At 42.5% G+C, this 25,113-nt stretch overlaps 2 protein-coding genes across 6 annotated transcripts in view; both read left to right on the top strand.

Annotated features, from left to right (window-relative positions):
• evi5b (ecotropic viral integration site 5b) overlaps positions 1 to 7,001 on the top strand; it is a 41,385-nt gene extending 34,384 nt beyond the window's left edge. For 4 of the 5 annotated variants that reach the window (XM_022220395.2, XM_022220179.2, XM_022220254.2 and 1 more), the window contains 2 exons: positions 1,392 to 1,487; positions 5,153 to 7,001. In XM_022220395.2, coding sequence (XP_022076087.2) covers positions 1,392 to 1,487; positions 5,153 to 5,437 — 381 coding nt within the window. In that variant the 3' untranslated portion in view covers positions 5,438 to 7,001. Of the gene's footprint in view, positions 1 to 1,391; positions 1,488 to 2,378; positions 2,389 to 5,152 lie in introns of all 5 variants that reach the window. The other variant, XM_022220473.2, reaches the window with a different exon arrangement.
• A 37-nt stretch (positions 7,002 to 7,038) lies between these two features.
• Positions 7,039 to 12,916, top strand: gfi1ab (growth factor independent 1A transcription repressor b). Its single transcript, XM_022220577.2, has 7 exons — positions 7,039 to 7,246; positions 9,365 to 9,478; positions 10,084 to 10,272; positions 10,849 to 11,231; positions 11,445 to 11,582; positions 11,744 to 11,909; positions 12,101 to 12,916. Exons 2-7 carry the CDS (start codon positions 9,367 to 9,369, stop codon positions 12,277 to 12,279), a joined length of 1,167 nt encoding a protein of 388 aa, XP_022076269.2. The 5' UTR covers positions 7,039 to 7,246; positions 9,365 to 9,366; the 3' UTR covers positions 12,280 to 12,916.
• Positions 12,917 to 25,113: the final 12,197 nt, after the last annotated feature.

Below are 25,113 nucleotides of genomic sequence, written 5' to 3'. Positions count from 1 at the left end.
TGCAGTGTTTTGGAGCAGCAAAAACCTCAAAAACAACAGATTTCTGGTTTCTCACTTGTTTAGACCTCTTCTTGTGAAAAAAGAAGCCTAGCCCATAGGGACCCGCCAAATTCAACCGCAGGAATCAAAAACCCATCTGTATTTTGGGGTGTTGGTGAAAACTTGGTCTCACGTCTTTACCTCAAAACTCCACCCCTTGCTGTGCTGCAGCCTGTGTTTTCAAGTCCTCTGTGCGCCTTCACTGGTCTCTCTGTGAACCCAACAGGCTCAAGGTTGTGATTGAAGATTAAAAAAAGACTGTGTTTGTCTCCGATGCTTGCAGATGTCCTCAGTGAGGAAGGTAAACATCACATGGGCTGTTTAACTGTTAGAGCAGACAACCAGCCTCATCCCCAGGGCCCTGGGAGGAAATCAAGCACAAATGACAATGTTTTGTGTTTCCCCAGACATCTGTCACTTTGGTCACCTGTCGCACATGCAGGGCACTTTGTGAGGCTGCTTTTTTTTTTTAATTTTTAAAATCTGCTGCTGTTTGTCCTAACTGTGGATGTTATGATAAACATAACAAAACTTGTGGTTGCAATTACCCCAGACTCATTTATTAAACCCTGTCGGCTAGTTTTGAAGGCAAGTTGTCTTTTTAAAAATCTAATCAAATTAAACCTTTTCTCAGAGGCAGAAACTGTTCAAACAGAAAGAATCATTGTATTTTCAATGACCCTAGAACATATGATGTGTGACACGACACCAGAAGTTTAAAATCATGATATTCCATTAAAATCACTTTATTTTAAGTGTCTAATTTTTTTTTAAGTCAGCTGTTTGTGCCAGATCCTCTAAAAAAGCAAAAACAACAACAACAACAAACATGCTGCTGTGCTCTTGCTGCAACAGACTGCCTCAGTTGTGATCAACAGTTGCAAGATGACAATTCAGGGACTTTGCAGAACTGCAGTCTTTACCCAGAGCAGAGAGGAGACATGTCTGAAAGCACATTACAAATATATGTAGTAACATTTCTATAGGATGTACCATCAATATTTTTACCTAGTAACATTTGTGGGCAGTTGTCAAAAATATATATAAATAAATGTTGAACATGTTGATTATATTTTTTGTTAATAAATAATAAAAGAAATGTTACTTTAATGTGAATTATGACATTATAGTTGTCATCCTGCACAGAATACGTGTTTGAGTTTCCTCTCACTTCTAGCCATGGTTGTGTTGTTTCCAAGAGCCCACAGTGAATAAAAAATTTACAGTAACAAAAAAATGCCCAGGTCAGAGGGTTACATTGTCTCTGCAGATGGTTTACATGATGTGAAAAAACCTTATTTGTGCTTCCAAGTGTTGTAGTTGTTGTAAAGTCATGTCTCTTGCCCCAACAGAAAGAAGAAGGAAAGGTCCAAGGCCAGCTGAACCACACGGACTCGAGTCAGTACATCCGTGACCTCAAAGACCAGATAGCAGAGTTGAAACATGAGGTGAGACTCAGACTTGTGAAAACAAACCGGTCCTCCCCTAATTACACTACCCTGATTCGCAGCTTTCTTTTTCTTTTTTTGAGATTCCAAATTTGACGTTGCCCTTTGATCGAGTGTTTTACAAGATTTCACAACATTCCCTCAGATATGATTTTACTTTGAGGCCAACAGATTAGTAGAAGTGTCAACTACACCCAGAGACTTCCTGTGTGGAGTTCCGCACCTCTTGCAGATACCTTGACAAATACGCTTCAGATGTTCAAAGAAGAAAGCTCACCACAGCGTAGAGCCAAAATGCAAAGATGGACGTACGTTCAGAGCGCAAAAATTAGATTTCGAATAACACGATGAATCTAACCGTTGTCAGAGAAGTGAAAGTGTTTCCTCTTAACGTCACTATCAGAGACACCTTTATTTATCACCTTAGTTGTTAGCTCAGTTCTGTCCTGTTTCTTGACCAGAGTCACGTGTTGGAAACAAACAGCAGTGCACTCAGTCAGAGGATCAGTTTTGCCTTGTGGTCATCTTTGAGCTTCACCAGTGGCCTCCTATGAATCATGGTAACTGAAGCCTCTGTGGTGAGCAAACCTAAAATTAGAGTGTTTCAGTAACAAAGCCCACCATCCCCCTCCTCCTCCGCTGCCTCACAGTTTCACCTAAAACCTGCATCATGTTGCTGGAAATGTTGACTGCTGCCAGTCGGATGTTGTTTACATCACGATTTCCTTTTTTGCATGGCAACAAGCTGAAGGTAGACTAGTTTATATTCACAGTTTAGACAGGTGCAGGTAAATATAGGCTTGTTTCTGTTAATCTGTGTTTTCTGTATTCTGTGCTCTGAACTTGCCTCTGAATGCGTCTTTCTCTACATGTCTGTCTGCTGCATGGCAGGCCGACCCAGGTGAGTTGTTTCAGATGTACCATGTAACCTCCAGTGTTTCAGACCAGACCTCGTGTTGACCCTCGCCTCACTGGCTGTGTAACCGCCATCCAGGCCCAGTTTGTGTTGTTTGAGTCGCTGTGTTGGAGACGGTACCGAATGCTTCCATAGCAAAGCTCAGGGCAGCGACTCTGCTCTCAAACCATCTAAAGCTTGTAAAACTGAAACACGCTGATAGAAAATACTTGACAAAAAGCGTAGCTCTTGTCATATTGTTTTTTTTTTTATTGTGTTCAGATTGAAGTCATTCGTCCTTCCCTTTGCTGGTCGAGCAAAAACAGCCAAGAAAACCAAGCAAAGAAAACCTAACTACGACTGCAGTTATGTTTCACCCTGTCAGACATTTCAAAGCGGTGCAACAGCAAGGAGGCAAAGTAGACGTAGAAAAAAACAACTTGGACAAGCCACATGAAGGTGTGATTGGAGTTTTATCCAAAGTGTTTTGTTTCTTTCAAGAGAAAAGTCTGTGGTTACTTTCATTGTCCAAACGGCATTTTAAAGTTATGGGTATTGTCCAACAAACCGTAAATCATATGTAATTCAGAAACCAAACAAACATGTTTCTGTACTTTGTTTTATATCCAAAAATGCTGAAATAAAAATGGAAATGGAAAAAAAAGACATTTCAAAAATTTTAGAATTTTTTGAGTTTGAACGCGTGAGTTCCTTTTGGATTTTAAGTCTTAAAACAAAAAAAAAACCACAAGCCTTTCTTTTGCCTCATTTTTGAATTAGAAATGATTTACGAATACCCAGACTCTGAAGTCCCTCCCTGGTCATTGAGTCATTGATTTAACCCCTAAATCCTTCCTGTATGTCTCAAAATTACATATTTAGATGTAATAATCTCTTCCTGCCTCCTTCCTTGCCTCTCTCTACACAGTTTCAACCATACAGAATAGTATTGACCTCAATTTCAGAAAAATTTGCTGTTGTGCCGATGCAGAATAGTGAATATAATATCCGTTATTAGTCCCCCAAGGAGAAATTTGCAGGGGAAGTTTACATGTATACATATGTCATGTGACCGCTCGTGCACTCTGAGCATGAAGTGCTGTTGTGAACATGAAGCAGGGGGCTGTTGCTTATTTGTATTTGGTTGCTTACTGAAGAAGAACAGCAACAATGAAGAGGAAGAGCAGAGATTTCCTGAACAGGTGCTAGCAGAATGGAATTCATTATAAATGTTCAGTTAATCAAAGAGAAAACATTCTGCCTGTCCTGAATCAAACTCAGCCATGGAGTTTTCAAACCAAACGGGCTCAGCAGCGTTTTCCAAAAGTCTCCCATAAACACCTGTGCAGTGCAAATACTACTCATAAATGTAGCAGGAGTTACATATTTAACAGTGAAAATGTGTCAGAGCGCCTATTTTTACAGCTGCACCTTTCAGGAACAGCAATCTAAATTTCTTTATATTGTTGTGCATTGACAAGAAAGAAATAATTGTGGTTCGCAGCCACTTCCCTGAACTTTGCACTTGGAACCGTCTCCTACAGAGTCTGACATGGAGCTAACTGTCATATATCGACAGAATTCTACATCAGCTCTGTACCACGGCCATACTGCACACTGACTGTTGAGCAGTGACCAAACATGGCAGTATACACACCAGACTGGTTTTATGAGTTTGCATGGTGAATCTACGATGGACAGAAGGTAAAGTAACTGTGGATGTTGGTCAAACGGCTCCATAGAAACCTCGGGAAACAAAATAAGACTGAAACTCTGCAAAGCCGTTTTGTTTTCTCTTTCAGTTTTATCCCAGATTCACCGTTTGTTTGTATTCCCCGTACACAATGCTACATTTTACTGAACTCATACCCCAAGCATTGAAACAAGATCCTGTTGGTGTGCAGTATGACTCGGCTTCACATCTTATTGCATTGTTCCTTCATGTTTTCTGGTTGAATTGCTGCCTGCATGCTACATTTGTGGAAGACATCTCCTTATATTTGTGCCAGTGATGCTGACAAAATATCATTGGCTGCTACAGTTGGATCTTATCATGTCTGTTGCTTTTTCTTTTTCTCTTTGAAATTGCTGGCATTAGGCAGCTGTCTGTATTGTTTTTTTTACATTGCTTTGTTGTCTTTAATGGGCGACTTTCTGCCTTTGCTCGTTTTAAATGTGACAGTAGTGGATCTCAGACCACAGCTGCTGCCATCCACTTGCATTTTTGCTTGTTTTATTGGACAGTGTTAACACTATAAAAGAATTCCATTGTCCAACTGGCTTTACGTTTGGAATTCAGAAGGATGTTCCATCAGTGTCAGGAGTTTGAGAGATTCAGGTGTTGAGTGTTGCTGATATTTTTGAGGGCTTTAATCAGGACTGTTCTCATGAGGATGCTTTGAGTTCGGTGGAGACTTCATCTCCTCAAATGTCTTCCATCTAAATCACCCTCTAGATGTTCACTACAGAAACATCACTGTATTCATGTTCTCAGAGAGGAAACAGAATTTTCATGAACAAGGCTATTTTATATTTTCTCTTTTTAAATTTGCCACATTTTGAAAGTTTGTTTCCAATTCAGACGACACTTATGTAGAAATGTGTCCCATTGTTTTATAATACTTGCAAAGGCAAAAATACAGTCATCAATAGTGGATCTGACACTGTCAGTCGGCACAAACCGACCACTTCCATACGTGTTGGTTCATTATTTCCTGCAGCATTAAACAGTTTGTGCTGCTCCTAACACTCACTGTGCTCACCTTCACAGATTTGCTGCTTAAAAGGGCAGAGGGGCTTGGCCAGCCAGCCCACCTTTGACGGGATCCACATCGTCAATCACTATGTGGGGGATAATGAGTCTTACCAGTCTTCAGATGAAGACGGAGTCCCGGACTCCACCCTCCAGGACCCCCAGCAGAGGAGCGGCGGCCGAATCAGACTGCGTCCCAACCTGGTGGACACCGACAGCGATGAGGAAGAGGAGGAGGAGGACGGGGAGGCCCTGCGGCTCTCAGTGCCTCAGAGCAGCAGCCACAAGTCCACCACTGTGTGAGCAGCACCGGCCACCGCCACCATCGACACAGAGGCTGTCAGCACCCACCGAGGACGAGGAGGGTGTCTGCAGCAGCCATTTCAGAGGAGACGTCTGGATCTGGAGCTCTGCGGTTCATAGAGGAAATGCATCATCATTTCATATCATGAGAATCACTTCAGGATTTAGTTTACCGTTTGCCTCCCTTTTTGTAGTTTTTTTTTTTTTTCTCCCCCTGGAGGCAGCAATCTGTTGTCTGTCTGAGCAGCGCTGACCGAAGCCAGTCTGCACTTCAGCTGAGAATTAGAAAACGTGGAGCGTATCAAACTATGCCGGGCCACAGAGACAGGAAATGTGGGAGGCGGTGGTCTGTCTGTCACTCCTCTGACGCCTCCTGTAGGTACAACACAGAGAAAGAGACTGTGCAATAAAATGTTTTATGCTACATTACACACTTCATCCAACGCGTTTTTATACTTTTAAAGCGTTTTATAAATGAACATCAGACATGTATTGATGCCGTTACTACTAAGCGTGTGTCTGCAGAGACGCAGTCATATGAGTGCTGTTTGAGTGTGTGTATATATCTATTGTGCTGATGAGCTGGGTCAGAGCTTGGTATCAAAGCCGCTTCTCGCAGCCAGTGATGGCCTTAAGCACATGTCACACACCTTCACCACAAGGTCAGTGTGACATCTGCATACATGTAGATATGTAAATGTGTATGATGATGTTTTTCCCCCTGCAGTTCACTTTGAACTTGAACATATGTATCTATTGCATATCTGATGTTTAGAATATATTGTACAATTGAGAAAAAGGGACATATAACTTAGTTTATTAATGACAAATCCTACTTTTGAGATGAGTGAGGTGGATTCCTGTTAGAAGAGTCTCCGTTCATTAGAAGCCCTCAGTTAACATGAATAAGCGCAGAAAGGGGACAGATTTATTACTTAACTACTGTTGCTGCTGTTCTCTGAAAGCATCCTGACTCCACTTTCATGATGAGAAGGAAGCAGAGAGTCAACTGAGCACATGCTCTTGCCGCTGAGTCAAACATGAGTAATGTCTATTTTATCTTTTGTGCATCACAAACTTGTACGGATGACAGTCCGAGGGAACTTGAAGTGGGAGATGAAGCTGAGATAACCTATAACACGATCTGGAGATGAATCAGGAGTTGCCGAGTGTTACCAAAGCAAGCACTACGTTCCGTGTTGTGCTCGTCCACAAGCCAGTTCCACTCCATTTCATGCGCAGCGACCTGGAACTGAATTTCTCTGAATGTCCATATTGAACACTAACGCTGAACGCAGCAGCAGTGTCCAGGAGACACAAGATCCAGACTCAGAGCTGAGGAGGAGGATGATAAATGTCTCTGATGAAGACACCCCGAGTCCTTTAACAGGAGAGGAACACCTTATGGCACTTTTTTTTCCAAGTCTGCATTGCAGTAAGGACACACATGGCAACACTATGGAGCACACTCTGGAAACTAAATGAGATTGTTTTGTGTGCGTGCGTGTGTGTGTGTGTGTGTGTGTGTGCGATGAGTTCACAATAAAATGTTTGATAAACTCTTCTCCTGGTGTCTGTGTTCATGTTAATGCAGAGCTTCAATCAGACTGAAATGTGTTCAGATGACTGAGAGCACATGTGGGATGATTAGTCTGAGCTGCCTTCCTCTGAAGATTCTTGCTAAGATTGACTGCTTTCAGGAAGTGATTTCTCGCGGTTTTCAGAGCTCAGCCTCAACTACTAATCATTTCATGCAGAAAACCACATTTTAGAAGAGCATCTCTCCTCGGGCACTGAAACATTAAGCAGGTTGGTATTAAAATGCTGCTGCTGATGAGTTTCTGTTGGAAATTGAGGGCAGAATGTAGTGGAGGTGGACGGCTCTGTGTGATGTTTTATTTTGCAGAGACTGATGCTGTTATTTTGCGGATTTTTTTGAGCACGCATGTGTCGCAGTGAAAGACATTCGGTTTATTCAGCTATTTTAAATGCTGCTGGTAAGGACGAATTTGGTTATTTTGTGCAGTTCTCATAAATCCGATTCTAAAAGTTTGAATTTACACTTTGAGTCTTCATTTAAACAGATACTACGCGCTACAGAGGAATTGTACATAAAGAAAGAAATTAGATTTTTATCCAGCTGACCTTCTGCGCGGCGCGTCCTTAAATGTTTACTACAACCAGAACGCGTCGAATCGGAGACTGCGGTGCCGTGTGGGAGGCATGAATCATTTGGTGTTTTCACAAGCAGAGGAGTTTTTAAAGCTGAATTTCACCGGAGAGTAAAAAATATTCCAACACTTTCTGCAGAAATAACACAGGAATTATTATTTGCGGTGCTAAACCAGTAGACGTGCGCACTGGCGACAATCAAATCTCTGCAGAGCTGCGTCTAGATTGTAATAAAATGAACTACATTTGCGTTATTAAACTAGTCAGTATTATTCTGAGCGTGTGTGTATTTCACTGCGTTGTGGCGGCAGGATGCTGTTTGAAACTCTTTTATCGGTTCGGGCTTCATATCTTCACCAAAAACTGTGTCTGGATGCCGTGATGCGTCTAATCGAGCCGGGACATGTGGCCCTTTGATTTCCTGCCATTTATTTACTGATAAGAATTTGCCCGAGTTCTATCTGACAGCACAAATGCATCTGATGGCATTGAAGAGATGTGCCGTTGTGACTTTGCTCACCAAAAAAAAGCTGCACTGAAACTTCTAAATTTCTCCTTAATGTTTACTGATAAATAAATGTGTGCTCATCCACTGAGCAGAAACAAATCTGCGGAGACCCAATACTTATAAATCTTATAATGATTATAAACCATCGCACACATAATTGCTAAAAAAAAAAAAAATCGGGTATATTTTATGAGTCGTGATAGTTGATAATCAAAGTGCATCCAGTCGTTTTGTTCAGGTTTGGGGACTGATTCGTTGCACCTGCAGGACGCAGCCTGTGGCGTCATTACGCACCGAACAAAAAGACAAAACCGAGGCTCTAATCTGAGTTTTGAGTGAACAGAAAACAAATTGTGCTTCTTCCTTTAGACAATAAAGTCCAGAGAAATTTGAAACTGTCACCGCGGGCGTGAGGACGGCGAGTGTCTGTCGCATAATTACAGTCTGTGGCTTCAGCTGACCATCACTAAGCTGCACGAATTACCTTTAAACCACCGAGGATTCAAAGTGAATTAAAGTGAGAGGATTTGTACGGAATTTCTTAATATTTTTTTTCCACTTATGTTAATTGTATTATTATATGATCTAGAATAAGAGGACTCCGTACATACCCCCCCCCCCTGTTTTACCACTGCGTGCTACTTGAACCTCTCAGCTAGAGACACCCCGGGGTGCGCCTCCACGTTTCCTCTCCCCCTCTCAGAGATTAAGAAAGACGCAGATAAAGCGTGTATCACTTCTCCTGGAGACACGAGCTGCATCCTGACCAGCAGCTCCAGGCGGTGAAACAAAAAAGTCTGCACGTCAAAGTTACTCTTACGCGTATCTGCTGCTCACTTTACGGGCCTTTCTCGTAAAAAATGCAGAGCAGAGGCAAAACACGTCGTCATGATATTGACTAAAGTCCTGAAATGAGTGAATTTTCTGTGACAAGAAGTCGCCCCCGCTGCAGACGGCTTTCCAATCACCTGCCACTGCATTACGCGCAGACTAAAACGCTGCAGGCGGATATTTTTGGAAGGAGGAGGAGGAGGAGGTGGAGATGCTGTGACACCTGTCCTGGTGACACCTGGCAGGCGGGACGGACGCTGTGCGCATGCTCTGTGGCCAGGTTTCAATCTGTAAAAACACTTGGGAGCCACATTTCCAGCACCAGTGAAGATCACATCTTGGAGAGGACGCAGGAGGGCTCCTTCTCAGCATCTGGATAATTATCATCATCACTGATTTGTCCGCTCTCACTGCAGAGATGCCTCGGTCCTTCTTGGTGAAGAGTAAGAAGGCGCACAGCTACCACCAGCCCCGGAGCTTTGAGGATGACTACAGCAGGCTGGACACGATTCTGGCGCACATATGCTCAGGTAAAGGTGCACAAGAATCCTGTTTTCATCTCGATTCCACCGTGCGTAAAATGCGCCTTTAACGATTCCTTTTTTTTTAATCCCATTAGAGGAATAAGATATATTTTTTAAAATTACAAATGCAAATTTTAAACTACATTTTTTGGAGGAATATTACGTTAAAAATTAACAAATTATAAAAGGGAAAGAGAAACTTCATTGCTTGATTTAGTAATTATAAAACTCTGGAAAGAGTTTATTTAAAGGGCCTGAAACAGTTCCCTTAAAATGGTGAAACATAAATAAAAGATATTTATATAGTCAGAACCTGAAAATGCACAACAACGAAAAATAACTTCTTTCAACAGCTACATTTAAATCTGACATTTAGAGGGGCACGTTTTTAAATTCTTTTCTGTAGCACTGTTGTTTATACATTTAATACATTTTTTTCTTCAATAGTGGGGTAAAGCTCTTCTGTATTTTTACGCATTAAAAATAATATTTCATCTTTAATTTTATAGCTAAATTCATAATCACTGTTACTTGTAATATTCTTTGAAAACAACATCAGACTGACCTTACTTCAGCCCCAGACGCTGACTGTCCTCCGTGTCTCCGATCAGAACCAGATAAGCTCCCGGAAGAAGACACCGACCTGTCAGTGGACACCTACGGCCTCTCCCCGGACTCCCACCTGGACGACGCCGCTAATTTCTCCCCCAAGTCTCCGCTGAGCTGCGCCGACAGTCTGTGCGGCCGCTCCCCGGAATACGAGGACTTCTGGAGGCCTCCGTCTCCATCTGCGTCTCCGGGTAGGAACAACAAAACAGCATCCATGATCCTGCAAAGCAATTCATAAAAACACTGATTAAAGGGCCAAACAGTGAAACCTGTATGGATGATACACAGGTCTCCGAGCAGTAGGGATATTTTGATGCATTTACATTTTGTCCATTTAAAATATATACATTTTGGCATGTTTTGGAAACCATAAAAGACACTTCAGTGACATAAAATGATCACAGCAGCATGAGGCCTGTAGACTATAATTAATTTACAGGTTTTGCTGCTTTTTCCTGCCTTTCTGTAATATCTATTTATAATTACTGATGACACCTTTTGTCAAAGAGGTTTCACTTATTTGTACATAAAGTGTTTTGGAGGTTAGAAATAACCTGCAGCCAGGTGATCAATTAGTGATTCAATATAATACACATCACCTCCTTTTTCAGCTGATACTCCTTCTTTCCCCCAACAATCATCATCTGGGAATTGAGAACATTGCATGACTCCTTCTATCTGCCCTCTGAGGCCCTGGGCGGTTTGGAAATGCCCCTCTTCAGCCGTGTCACTGCTTCCATTAAAATTTCATCCGCTCCTCTCAACAGTTGATTCTGAGAAGTCCCTCTCCCCTCTGGTGGATGAGACCCAGCCCTTCACCGTCCCCTTCCGGCCGTACGCCTGGAGCAGCTACTCCAGGCCCCTGATGCAGCAGAGCCTCCATCATGGAGGTCTGGAGGTGGACAGAGGTCCGGCTGCCATGGCCTTCTACGGAGACAGAGGAGCCCATCCGGCCCTGTATGCTGACCGGGCTCTGGGTGAAGAGACTTATGGTGACTACAGGAGACACGCTGCTGCTGCTGCTGCTGCTGCTCTGCTGTTTCCTGATGCAGGTCTGAATGGAAAAACACACAACTCCAAGGCCCAGTCTGACCTGCTGTGTTCTAGTCTCATCCTCAACGGTGCCTACAAGTGTATCAAGTGCAGTAAGGTGAGGATGGAGTGGCCTACACAGCCCCTGTTCACGTGAACTTCAGGATAATTGTATAATTTGATTTACAAGCTGAAATGGTTAGTGGTGGCTCTGAGTGAAGACACACTGCTGCTGCTCTGTGGTTGACCTTTGACCTCCCTGAGGACCAGAAATAAACCACAAGTTTATTCCAAATCTTTCTTCACATTCATTTTCTTGTCTGTTCTTCAGGTGTTCTCCACCCCGCACGGTTTAGAAGTCCACGTCCGCAGATCCCACAGCGGCACCAGGCCATTTGCGTGTGAAATCTGCGGCAAAACCTTCGGACACGCAGTGAGCTTGGAGCAACACAAAGCCGTGCACTCTCAGGTAACTTCGCAAACCGCATTCTGCTCTTCGCACCTTTACTTTTTTTTTTTTAAATGAAACATTTTTTTTGAATCCGCATCGTGTTGTCAACTCGCTTTCCTGTCAGATGTGACTGCGCTGACATGAACTCATGACTAAAGCGGCCTCTGCTCACGTTTCAGGAAAGAAGCTTCGATTGCAAAATATGCGGTAAAAGCTTTAAGCGGTCATCCACACTGTCGACTCATCTGCTCATTCACTCCGACACGCGACCTTACCCCTGCCAGTACTGCGGTAAAAGGTTCCACCAGAAGTCAGACATGAAGAAACACACCTTCATTCACACAGGCAAGTGGACAGAAAAAGTGCAGAGGAAATAAAAAAACTGGTAGACAGAAGTTTTTTGTTGATCTTCACTGGGGGTAAAGGGTCTGTGCGTCACAGAGCGCACCTGTGCGTAAAAGTCCGATTTTTACGCATGTGCTGAAAATGACTAATCTAGTCTTTAATTAAAAACATATTTTCTCTTTTTCTAACAGGTGAGAAGCCGCACAAATGCCAAGTGTGTGGAAAAGCCTTCAGTCAGAGCTCCAACCTCATCACACACAGCAGGAAACACACCGGATACAAACCGTTCGGCTGCGACCTCTGCGGCAAAGGTTTCCAAAGAAAGGTGGATCTGAGGAGACACAAGGAGACGCAGCACGGACTGAAATGAAGCGGAGCATAAAAAAAATCTCCACCAAAAAAAAAGCACATCTCCCGTGTCTGACTTTAAAATATTTAAATGAAACGAGTGAGAAAAATCTGACAAAGACGTTTTAATGCCTTTCCAACATCCGGTCGTCCATCTGGAGGACATTTTTTTTAAAAATCAAATTCCATTTTGATCGACTTTGAGCTTTGTCAAAGTGAACTGAAAATATATTTAACCGTTGCAGATGTTTGTATTTATTTTTATTAAGGAAAAAGAGTAAACGGACGATCCTGCGGTGTGAAGACATTAGCAACACTAAACCTCCTGCAGGTTGATAGAAAGCCCCAGAAAACCAGAGATAAGCTGTGAACTGTAAAAGAAATAAAAATGCAGATGTGATTTGATGAAGCGCGATGAAATTTATTCATTGTGTGTATGTCTTCAATCCAAAATATTTGTACTCACACCCTTGGCTGGAAAGAGATGAAAATCTGCGCTCCTCCAAAGAACAGAAGGTGTTTTTGTTTTCAGCTGGCCGAGATGCTGGCAAAACAGTGTGATTTAACTAAGAGGAGGGCCTCACTCTTATCTTCCCTTTGTCCATTTTGCACATTTTTTTTGTCCAAATAAATGTCTTTATTTTGTGGTTTACGAAATAAATATAACTTTCTTCTCCATTGTATTTGAGCTTCTGGTTTATTTTTATTGGAAATAAAACTACAATCAAATAAAAAAAACATAGACTTCTTCAAAATATAATAAATAAATAACGGACAGGTGGGCCAAATTTTAAGCCTCATTTAAGTCAGGTTTCATCACCAAAATTACAGCAAAAATCTTGTTATGATTAGTGGCAGATTGCATGGCATTGGGTTTATTCACATTTCTCTAGTTCAACTTCTTTCATAATCCACCTAAAAGCAAAACTAAAATCTAATGAGAGCTTTGATTTCCAGAGTGCTAACAGGTCAACAAAGGGCTTTTAACCATCTTGTTGCTGTGATTGTGATTGCCCAGAGGCGGCTGTTTGTTTTGACCACTGCAGCCATGTGTTTGGACCTTAAACAACCTGAGCAGATTTAACCGTTAACTGAACGCCTTTTACCCTCATGGCTGTTATTTTGGAGTGGAGGAGGGAGGAGTTTTGGAAGAAAAAGGCAGCTGTGATCCTGAGAAGGATAAATGCTGGGATTCACAATGACACACTGCAGTTTGTGTTTCTGAAATGCTACTTAAATTATCTTAAATAAAAGAAATCATCTTTCAAACAGTAAAGAAAAAAACAGGTTAGTATCCTTATTATAATAAATATTCTCTTGCTACTGTATAGTCACTCTAATACTGTAGATAAAACTGGTTAGGCGACACTGCAGCGCTTATGAACAACAGCCTTTTTAACAACCTGACTCTTCCAGTGTCTCATCCGCAACAAAGCCAAAGAAAGAGAGGAAAAAAGAGGAACAATCACTTAATCGCCTTCTCTCAACATTGATTGAAATCACTGACTCACAAGGATTTTTTTATGCCTCACTTCCTCCAAAATCGTACAACATCCAGGTCTGCGAAAATACTGAATATTTTAAATCCCAAGATGAACAGACTAAAGGAGAACAGGAAAAGGCTCATTGAAAGCTGGATTTACTGGAGCCTCAGTGCAGAGTGAGTCACTGCCTTTATTCTCTTTAAATAAAAATAAAGCTTGTGTGCTAGAACACACCCACACACCAGATAACAAAAAAATTAGAGAGGCTGTATATAAAGGACATTACAAAGCTTTAGATAAATTACTGAGATAGAAGCTGATCCGGAAAGAACACATACTCCGCTCAGAGTGAGTGAAGCAGAATGTGTTCACTGGGGAATTTCCTCCAGCTGAAACGAAGCAGAGTTTGCCATTAAGTGCCTTTAACACTCGGAGGCAGCCTCCAGCCAGCAGCCTGAGCTCGATCCTCTGAGGCCAGTAACCTCAGGTGTGACGCAGGTAAACTCGTGACATCAAACTCCTCTCGCAACTTTTGTTTGAGCAGCTGAACAGCAGCTTGTTAAGCACAAATGAAATCATTTGTTTTACCTCCTGACTTACTCCCTCTAACAGGAGCTCTGCAATCTCAGAGAGAATCTTTTCAAGCAAAAATCTTCACACGAGCCATTAGGCTGACCAGATTTCCTCCAAGGGCATGGGTGGATTTTTCTTTTAAAGCATTACCCCGCTGCCCCGAGGCATAGCCTATCAAATATGAATAGAATATGGCCCGATCGATTCGAGCGGGCGAGTAATCAGAGCAGTGCAGTCTGAGGCTCAAATCTAGGCCTCCATCCTGGTCTGTAAGTGCACAACACGCTCATCTGTGCACACGACCACACATGCACACTGCACATGCAGAGGTATGACCGGATTAATTTTTCCTGACAGACATAGTTGTGCAATTAGAAAGTTCAGAGTTTGGGTTTTGTGGTTTTTGGATGATCTATTATTCATCACAAATCAAACATGAATTATAAAAGACAGACTTTAAAGACACACTTTGGAGTTTGGTTTTGATTTTTTTTTTGCACCCAAATAACCTCGATGACTTTACTCGCCTGCTAGGAGGTTTAGTGTCAGATCCTTATGATGGGATAAACAGTTTCAAAAGACTGGAATAAATGTAGAAACGCCTCATAGTAACCAGCTTTCTAAATGTTCTCTTGCTGAGCAGAAGACTCTTGTAAACAAGGCCTTTAAAAAGATCCAAGAGACACGATCAGCAGCTTTTCAAAACGGACCCCATCATCAGATTTACAACACTGATATTTGGCCTGATGCTTCAAAGGAAATAATGATTAATGCTTAACATGCGGCAGCTCATAGATAAAAAACAACAGTCACATTAAGATCACACCCACACAGCTCTAACAGGTGCCAATATCTGGAAAAACATCTGGTGAACTGTGAATCTGTTATGAAAGAGAAGATAGACAGAGAGCAAATGTGATTATTTCCCTGAGGGTGAGCAGACCTGCTGTGTATGTTGTAATAACAATGTGGTATTTGCTCTCATGCTCTGTTCAGCAGATTTCACACAGGTTTGGCCAGTTACAAAGTCAGATAAGCAGATGGAGACACAGGATTTGTGATGGCAAGCTTTAAAATAAACAAAAAAAAACCACTCAATATTATGCTTAGATGCAGGAAATTCTCTGAGATGAAGAGAACTTCAAGAGTCTGTTTACACCTTTAATGTAGGAAAGTTTCTGCACCGGAGAGACTTTTTGCTGCTCACCTGTCTCCTCCCCGGCGATTGACACGCCAGCCAAGCTGGGACAGAGCAGCAGAGGCAGGGCTCATATAGGACACAGCTCTTTTGTTGCACAGGCTTATTCATTATTCACCTGATCTGAAAAACAGACTGCAAACCAACTGCACAGCTGTCATCGAGCAACAAGGCGTAGACACAAATTATTCATGACTCTGCAAAGAAAAGGCAGCAGAATGAGAGGAAAATAATAACAGGAGACATCAGCAAGGCAGCTGACGGGCCGAACACGTGCTGCAGAGCTGGACTCTTCAGGCTAACAAGCTTCCTCCTGGAGCGCCGGCCGCGGCCGCACCACACTGCCACCACACCGCTTCCACACACTGTGAGGACTTCTAGTGTGACATTGAACTAGGAGGCTTTGCTTGTGGTTTTAAAGTTCATTTCGTGAATTCTACACCAATTAAAAGTTTAAAACGGCTACTTTTGTATCTTGTGACTGCATCTTGTCCAGCCTCCCATGAATCTGGATGCTGATGGCACACAGTTGTACCTTGATATGCTGAAGTCAACAGGACCTAGCCAGTAATCTGTGTATCGTTTTCTTTAATTAGCTGTTTGCTCTATAAAATGTCAGAAAATGGTGGAAAATGACAGTCAGTGCTTTCCAAAGGCCAAGACAATGTTCTCAAATGTCTAGTTTCATCAAGAATCTAAAGATATTTAGTTTGTTGTCATAGAAGAGAAAAGAAACCGGAAATAAGAGCAGTTTTTCTTACTTGGATGCTGTCTATAGAGGTTACTATTATGCTGCTTATGTCTAATTTTCACTTGTGTCTCTATTTGAGGTAGATTAGTGTCGTTTTTATCTCTGTACTATGCTGCTATGGTTCATTCTACAACTCTGGATTACTGCAGAAACTGTTTTTCCGCTGATTTTTAGTTGGTCATATCTTCCTGTATCGTTTTCCATCTCTGTTAAGTCTCACAATGTGAGTTTTAAAATCTTCCGTTAATTCTTTTCCATGATGCAGATGCACACAAGTCACAGGTTACAAACAGAGAAAGCTTTGGTGCTCAAAGGTGATTTTAAACTTTTCTTGCTTTGACTTTCGACTTGGAGGCCTGTATTTTCAAAATAGTCTATCTAAAGTTATTATTTTTCATTGTCCATGAGAAGAAAAGCTTTACTGTTCAACTTAGAAACAATTAAACTAAAAGAGGCGATACAATTTTGAATCATTTGACATTATAGTGGTACTGCACAGGGATGTACTCGCTGCTGTTGCACACTGCATCTGTTTAGACCCCTGTGATTTTAGAAAGAATTTGAAAATTTGATAGCTGACATTTTAAAGCTTTATATGAGAGGGCACCTTTTAAAAATCAGTCAAACCTCATTTAAATCACACTTTAATGGATAATTTAAATCCATCCAGTTTCCTCTTATTTTACCCATTTTATCCAATTGGCCATGAATTTATAGCTTTAGTTTCAACTACTACCATCTACTGTAATGCTATTGATAATAAAATTGATAATCATGTGATGAATCAACCTTTTCATGCAGTATTTTTCCAAACTGGTTTTAGGCCAACATAGTATCACACATTTATCGAAGCCCATGCAGATGGGTGTGTGTGTGTGTGTGTGTGTGTGTGTGTGTGTGTGTGTGTGTGTGTGTGTGTGTGTGTGTGTGTGTGTGTGTGTGGAGGGTGTGGACAGTGTTGTTGTTTTCAGTCTCCAGTCCTGTTTATAATGGCATCTCCTGAGGTGTTTGCGTGATGCTGAAGCTGGGAGCTAGGAACACACACACACACACACACGCTCACACACACACATCAGAAAATGGTGGAGGCCAAATGAGAGCCGACATTTTCCTCCGGCCGCCCTGAAAGCTTTCCATTAGCCGGCCTCTGTTCTGAGGGTCTGCGGCCCTGAACAGCGTGAGTCCATGTGGGGGGTGAGGGGGAGGTGGTGGGGGTGGGGGGGTGAGGCTGGGATGGGGACCCACAGGTTTGATGAAAGGGCAGGAGGGCTGGTGAGGCCATCCGCTCATTTAAAGACATGTTTATCCGCTTCATTAAGCATCACATATCGCTGGATTTGGATGGGAGCTGCCAGTCAGGAAGTAAAAGGCTGCTCTGTCTGAAGCCCCCTCCTCTCTGGGCCGTTTTACACATCTGATATTATATTCTGTACCTGTGCAAAGAGAACCTGTGTATAATCCGTGTACTGTATCTGCTGCTAAACCACGCTGCTGTCATGCTGGCCTGGTTTTGTCTTTTGTCTGAAGCCATGTCTAATAACATATGAATCCTGAAGATGACAGTAAAAGGATCCACTCCGGTTAAAAGGCCTGATAACAACAGATTCCCTTCTCTTTGGGGGGACGAGAAACTGCGCAGCCTTTTAGTGCGCGGATGGTATTCCTGTTCACCCATAAAAGGTTTTACAATGCTGAGAATTTAAGATGAGATGAAGTGAGAAATGCAAAGCTGAGAGATACATACATAAATACTGTGATGCTACAGAATTTGTCAGGGTCCTCTCCTCACTCTATTCCTACCTGGCATCCCAAAACCCTCTCCCCTATCTGTCCCCCCCTGTTTTCCTCACCCTCTCACCCCTCTCTCTCTTCTCCCCCACACCTCCTTCCTCGTTCTCCTTTTTTCCTGTCTCCCTCTCTCCTCAGTGCTGCACTGAGTGGAGTGCGGTCACACGGCTGCCTTCACTCAGCTGATTAGCTTCTCCCTGGAGTCCAGACAGCTGCTCAGCATTCCACTAATGACATCCACTGCAATAAAGACCGGTTGAACCATCCACATGCTGCCAGGTTGTTGTACTTGACTCTGCAGTCAGTCATACTCTAGCCACTGGTAAAATGCTCTGTGTGTTTAACCTGATCACTAACGTGTGCTCTCTTCTGCCCTGCCTAGACCCCAATGTCTGGACTCCTACCCACCGTGCTCCCTCCGAATTCCTCCCTGCACCCCTCCGGCACCTGGTCTCCCTCTGGACCCCTCAACCCGGCTCCCTCTGACGACATTCCTGGATCTCCTCCCTATCGCGGACCCTCCTGGACCCCTCCAGCACCAAGCCCCGGAAAACCCTCCTAAACCGGCTCCCCCTGAGATCACGGAACCACCAGCCGCCTCCTGGGCCATCCACCACCTCGGCTCCTCCGGACCACCGACGCCTGACGTCTCCTCGGCTGCCGGTTCACCCCCTCCTTGACCACCATCCAGCTCCAGCTGCCAGGGATCCACTCCGCCGCCCCCAACCACACTCTGGTCCCCCTCCGGAACCAGCAGCGGCCGTCGATCCCCGGCTCTGCCGCCCCGACCTGGACTCATTCAGTCTCGCCCCTCCTAGTTCCCCACAGCTTTTCTATCATCTCCATCCCTCCAATAAAATCCCCTTTTTTCATCCACTTCTGCCTAGTAGTGTGGTTCTCTGCTCGGGTCCCATCCATTGAGTGCGTGACAGAACTGATGTGAGGGTGACACTATGCTTTAAACTGTGCGATTAAATACATTCAGAGCTGAGGAATGAACCTTCATCCTTTTTTTGGTGCTGGTGGAAATGTCAATATTAAAGAATACTGTCAATTATCAAGGTTTTAACAGATTTTCTAACTTAATAGTTAATCTAAATATATCCAATCATAGACTGTGTTGTAGTTAAGACATGTAAATGATGCTGCATGTGACCTCTTTCAAATGAAAAGAAGTTTTGGACATTTGTGTAACTCAGAGTAAATAAATGTGTTGAAATGATCATTAAATTATTATTAGAGTATGGCTGTAGCGTTCAGGTCAATTGGCTGATTAATGTGTTCCCTTCTGATCAAATTTTCATTTGATGGACAATCGCAGGTGTTACTTTTACCAGAGGAAAAGCATTTCAACTGCCTCTCAAGGATAAATCCTTTACTTTTTAGAGGCAGGGGGAAAAGACAACCCCTGAACACCCCATGTTTTCACACCTTTAAACTAATGGAGACTGCTAGGTTTGATTTAGTTAACATTTATTGAACATTTACTTTGAGGCTGCTCCAAACCAACTGACACTGTGTCAAAGAAGCATGGCTGCATTTTGTTCTAACAAATGGCCAAAATGTTGAGTGTAAGCCACAGTGTGTATATCCTAGTTCACCAACCAAACAAGGCAGATTTACAAACAGTAGTCTAACTTGTCTGTGTCATTTTTCCCAACAGTTGCTGTGCTGGGATCACCAGCTAATAGAGTTTCATATGATTATGTGCAGCTGGTCTGCTCCAACTCTTTTTCTATCATTTCACAATAAAATAACTAGGTTCAAAAGATTGAATATGCTGCAGATTCTAGCTTCTGATGTTGATTTCTAATTCATTTGGTTTAAAAGGGCAGGTAAAGAGCACTCAGTGCACTGTGGTCCATTTAATTCATCTACTGATAATCTGTAGATGTTTTTTCCTCCAGACAAAATGATTAGCTAATATTTTCTTTGGTTAACTACAACCCATCTATAGACCATATATAGTTTAATTTGAAAATTATGATATGTGCTGAGGCTGCACAGTAGAGTAGTGGTTAGCACTTTCGCCTTGCAGCAAGAAGATCCCCGGTTCAAATCCCGGCCTGGACCTGGGATCTTTCTGCATGGAGTTTGCATGTTCTCCCTGAGCATGTGTGGGTTTTCTCCGGGTACTCCGGCTTCCTCCCACAGTCCAAAAATATGCTGAGGTTAATTGATTACTCTAAATTGTCCGTAGGTGTGAATGTGAGAGTGATTGTGTGTCTGTATATGTAGCCCTGTGACAGACTGACAACCTGTCCAGGGTGTCCCCTGCCTTCACCTGAGTCAGCTGAGATAGACTCCAGCATCCCCTGCGACCCTAGTGAGGATAAAGTGCTGTATAGAGAATGGATGGATGGATGTATTTGATTTAAGAATATGTAGTATAGTTACTATTTATTATTGTTCTCAGGTTTACTATTAAATGTATAGAGTGCTACTTACTGTATTTTAAAATTTCCATTACTGAATAGAACATTTCAGATTATTTTACCACAGATCAAGGGTACAGATTGTTGTTGTTCACTGTGTATTGGGTAGTACTCATTTTGATTTAGACTGATTAGTATACAGAACCCTATGATGTTTCTGGTATACAGCTGAGAACTAGTTGCTAAAAGTACAGAATATTATTTCTTATTTCAGGTGTGATAATTGTCAGTAAACATTGTAAGAAGTGGAAATTGGCAGGGTTGTATATAGTGCTGTTCTTGCACATTTGTCACTTATTGCCCTCAGGATACTGTTGTTGAGCTTACCAGTTTTACATAACAGGCAAATGCTGCAGCTAATGATGTTGTAATTCACTTAAACAAGGAAACAAGTCCATCATAATTTGAATGTTAACAGTCCAAAATGAAAAGGACCGGGTTAAAGAGCCAAAAAAAACCCCATGAAAAATACTTTGTAAAAGCGAGAGGTCGGTAGCAGCTTTCATTTTTTCTTACAACTTTTCGGTGCCCCCTCCTAAATATCTGTTGTAGCCCCCTGTGTGCCCCCACTAAAATTAAACTGGATCCACCCCTGCAAAAGACAAAAGCCGAAGACGGAGATATCCGCTAATGCAATGCTAATGTTGTCGACTCCGAGGCAAGATCAAATTTCTCGAAAATGCCCTCGTTTCATTCATTCCCTGTCTGTTTCGTGTGTAGAGTTTGTGCCGATATGCGGTTCGTATGTGGTCATGTGACTGCAGAGCGACGTCTGGTGAAGCGGAGTCACGTGATTATTGTTGCTTCGTCTGATTGGAAAAACACAGTCATGTGGTCGATCCACTGGGGCATCTCTCCGGCAAAATAAAGCATATCTAATGGGGTAAATAAAAAGTAAGGAGTCGAGTGTAGTCCAGTGTAGTGGAGTAAGAGTAGCGTTTCATATTCACAAATCTACTCAAGTAAAAGTAAAAAGCATGGCAGAGTAAAACTACTGTCAGAAATACATTTTTTTTGAAATGTTATTTAAGTAAATGTAATGGAGTAAATGTAACTCGTTACTACCCACCTCTGCAAACAACCATAGTAACATTCACACCTACAGACAATTCAGAGTTACCATTTAACCTCAGCATGTTTTTGGACTGGAGGAGGAAGTCAGACTCCATGCACGCACAGGGAGAACATGCAAACTCCATACAGAAAGAAACGTCCAGGCCTGGATGTGAAGAAGACCCCTAATCTTCTAGTTGTAAGGTGACAGCGCTAACCACTGTCCACTGTACAGCCCAGTCCAAGTTTGATCCACTGTACAGCCCAGTCCAAGTTTGATCCACTGTACAGCCCAGTCCAAGTTTCAGTAGGTCTGAATTGTTCTGCACAGGCAGCCCAGTGTCCAGGCTGTTTAGTCTTTATCCACCTGCTTCTGGAAGGCTGCACTTTTGGTGAGTCTGTATTGTGACAAAAATGGCACCAATATGAAAAAGGAGCACTTCAAGTGACTCGACGCAAAGCCGATTGAAAAGCACAGGTAAGGGGATGGATTCATGGCTACTGTCTAGTCTGGACTAGAGGCTGACAGATCAGATAAATGTCTGTAGCCACTCTGTGATCTCGAGCAGTGTCCCCTGATAGCAATATCTGATGGGTGACATGTTATGAGTAACAGCCAATCAACACTGAAAGATAAATATTGAAAAGTTATGTTTTAATTAATTATCTGTAAAATGTAAATAATAATTAACAAAGATGTTTTAGCAAAGTTTTGTTCCGAGGAAACACTGCCTGCAGTTCACCCGAATACCACCTGAATTTTTTTCATGTAGCTGCTGATCACAACTTAAGCGCCTGGGTTGCATTGAGGAGCTTTTTTTTTTCTCCTCAGTGGTTTATTTCTGAATCTGAACATAAACCACCAAATCTGGTTACTGAAAAAGGTTTGTCTTTAAACAAGACAGGCTGAACAAGGAATTTTGATGAAACAGCACAATTTTAAGCTTAGATTTGGATTATTTATGGCATAATTTTGGGGTTCAGATCGATAAACCACTTTGTAAAAACCCTGTTTTCACATTGACATTTTCAATTATTCTGTCAAAAGAAACACAAAAGCTATGATTTAAAACAACAGAAAAAAAAGGAAAAAAGAAAAGAAATGCCAGAACCAACAACTGTGGAGCCAAAATGTTAATTCAGCAGTAAGATGTGTTCTAACAGTAAAGTTTAGTGTGTTTGGCTAAATAACACACAAAACCTCTTTCAGTTTATCTTATCTCTGCAAACAGAAAATGATTTGTCAGCGAGCATGGCAGCACAAGATGTTACTTTGTAATACAGTCGTCCCCGTAACCAGGCCTGATTGTAGCTATGAATCTTTCTAAAAAATTCATAAGATCCATTTCACAAATGACCAAGCCAAGCATGCGACTGTATCTAAATAGCAAAGAGAGCGCGAGGCGAGGAAGATCTATAAGAGGAGCCCACAGCCAGAGGAAGGAGCACAAAATGACAAAGATTTATTCTCAGCCACGATCAAATATTTATGCTGAGGCATTCAAGTAAAGTTACTTTTTGTGTTCTGATTTAATGAATGATTTGAACAGTGGCAGTGCTGGGAGGCACAGATGTTGGGTTTGCTGAAGCCTGCACTAATGCCCATTCAGGGGTCTGTGTGGTCATGTGTCAGACTGCAGCAGGATCAAAGCAGGAGTAACGCCATTGTGGGGATCACGGCATAGAGGAGTAGGATGGTAAGTACTTCCACAGGCCCTGGGGTCCACACCGGGCCATGGTAAGGGAAGATGGAGCGAGAAAGGACAGAATTTTAACTATGTTCATATATCTTTGGTGAGAAATTCGACCGGAGAAAAGGTGTTTTAACAACAGAATTTTAGTGTTTTTCATCCATAAATTAAAAGGTAATGTATCAAAATGAAAGGTGACACTGAATCCTCTGCCTTTCAAGCGTAACATCAACACAATATCACTAATTCGTTTTATCACGTGCCAATGTGTTGCCAATCACTCCATTAGAGAGGAGCCACTTTACAACAGGACTGCGTATGGTGGGACTGATCCAGAATGACAAAGCCACAGTCAAAGGAAATGGATCCCGGCAGTGCAGTGACTCTCCCATTCTCCCTCTGGCATCCTCTGAAACATTAATGACCCCAAGCTGAATCTGATCTGGCCTTCTTTACTCAGGGTTTTTATCTTTACTCTGAACTGTCTGCCTGCAAATAATATTCACTCAACCTCTCTGGGATAAAGGAACTATTGATGAGTTTTGTCAAAATGCGCTTTTATTTTCAGGATGGAATGACCTGTAAAGAAATGACAGTAGGTTTGTCAATCATCAGCATCTAAAAAACCTGAACTTCATGACTAATAGTAAAAGATTTAAAGTTGGTAAATTCAAAGGCGAGTTGCGATCAGATGAAAGGACGCCATGAGGGGGCAGAAAGAGCCAGGAGACAGCTGTGGCAGGTGAAATAGAAATTCTAACACTTGAGCAAACACTTAAATGGATAAAGGGACTTTGAGAAAAAAAAAAAAAACAGGCTAAAAGCCTCCATCACTTCCAACAAGACATTGGTACCAAAACACAGTGTGTCAGCATCTTTAAACACCAGAGAGAAGAGGAGATGACAAAATCATCTTGACAGCCAGTTCACATGTAACATCTCCGATTCATCCACCTTGGGGAGTTGCTGGGGCAGTTTTACCCTGCTGCCGGGGGAAACCAGCCCCACGTGTTCCAGCAGAGCGGGCAGGGCCGAGCACACAGCACTTATTGATCAGAGTCAGACAGGGTGTCAGTCTCCACAGCCCAGAGATACAGCAGACAAGCAGCAGTTATCTGTGTCTATTAAGGTGTCCGCTCTGTGTGTATTGATTGGGAACAACTCGACACTGGGAATTGTCATCAAAATGCCGATTTATAAAAGGCTGAGCAGGCGGTGATGAAGTCTGCATGCGCGGTCCAGGCGGTATGGATTAGTTGTTGCAGCTCCCCAGCGCCGCTCAATACCAGACACATGCTGCAGCTCAGGAAAGACTGAGGCGTCCGGCCTGGGCCTTTTGTCTCACCTGGGGAGCTTTCAACTCACAGCACACTGATAGATAAAGCCGCTTTACAGCATGTTGAGAGATGTGGAAAAGACTGGACTACATTACTGCAACAGCCTTTTGCCAGAGCACAAACAGATGTTCACTAAACACACTCAGACTGCACCCGCACAGCCCCTCCCTGCAATTGTTTGCTACAGGGGCAAAGCTTTTACAAAAAGGGGCCAAGGTCAAGATTTTCCCCGTTGAGACCACCATCTCCATTAGCTCTCAGTTCACTGGGGTATCTCTTTCCCCCTAAAGATATTCCACTTCTACACTCAGAGCGGCACAACTCGTGAGAGAATTAGAAAAAAAAAGAAGTAAAATGCTAATATGAAAACACCTCCACCTTACAAAGACTTAGGACTTCTGGCTTTGACATCAACTATACAGCCACAGAAACAGTATAAAGAGATTTAGATATTAGCTGTCATATAAATACAAACTGAGGTGAATGAAACTCAGTGTGGCTATATTTTTCTTAACAACAAATGCAATGACATTTCAACAGCAAGCT

The sequence above is a fragment of the Acanthochromis polyacanthus genome, chromosome 4, assembly GCF_021347895.1.
Source record: "Acanthochromis polyacanthus isolate Apoly-LR-REF ecotype Palm Island chromosome 4, KAUST_Apoly_ChrSc, whole genome shotgun sequence".
In the NCBI taxonomy this organism is placed as follows: Eukaryota; Metazoa; Chordata; class Actinopteri; family Pomacentridae; genus Acanthochromis; species Acanthochromis polyacanthus.
Note: the sequence above shows the minus strand (reverse complement) of the source record. Positions and strands in the feature narration are given on the sequence as shown.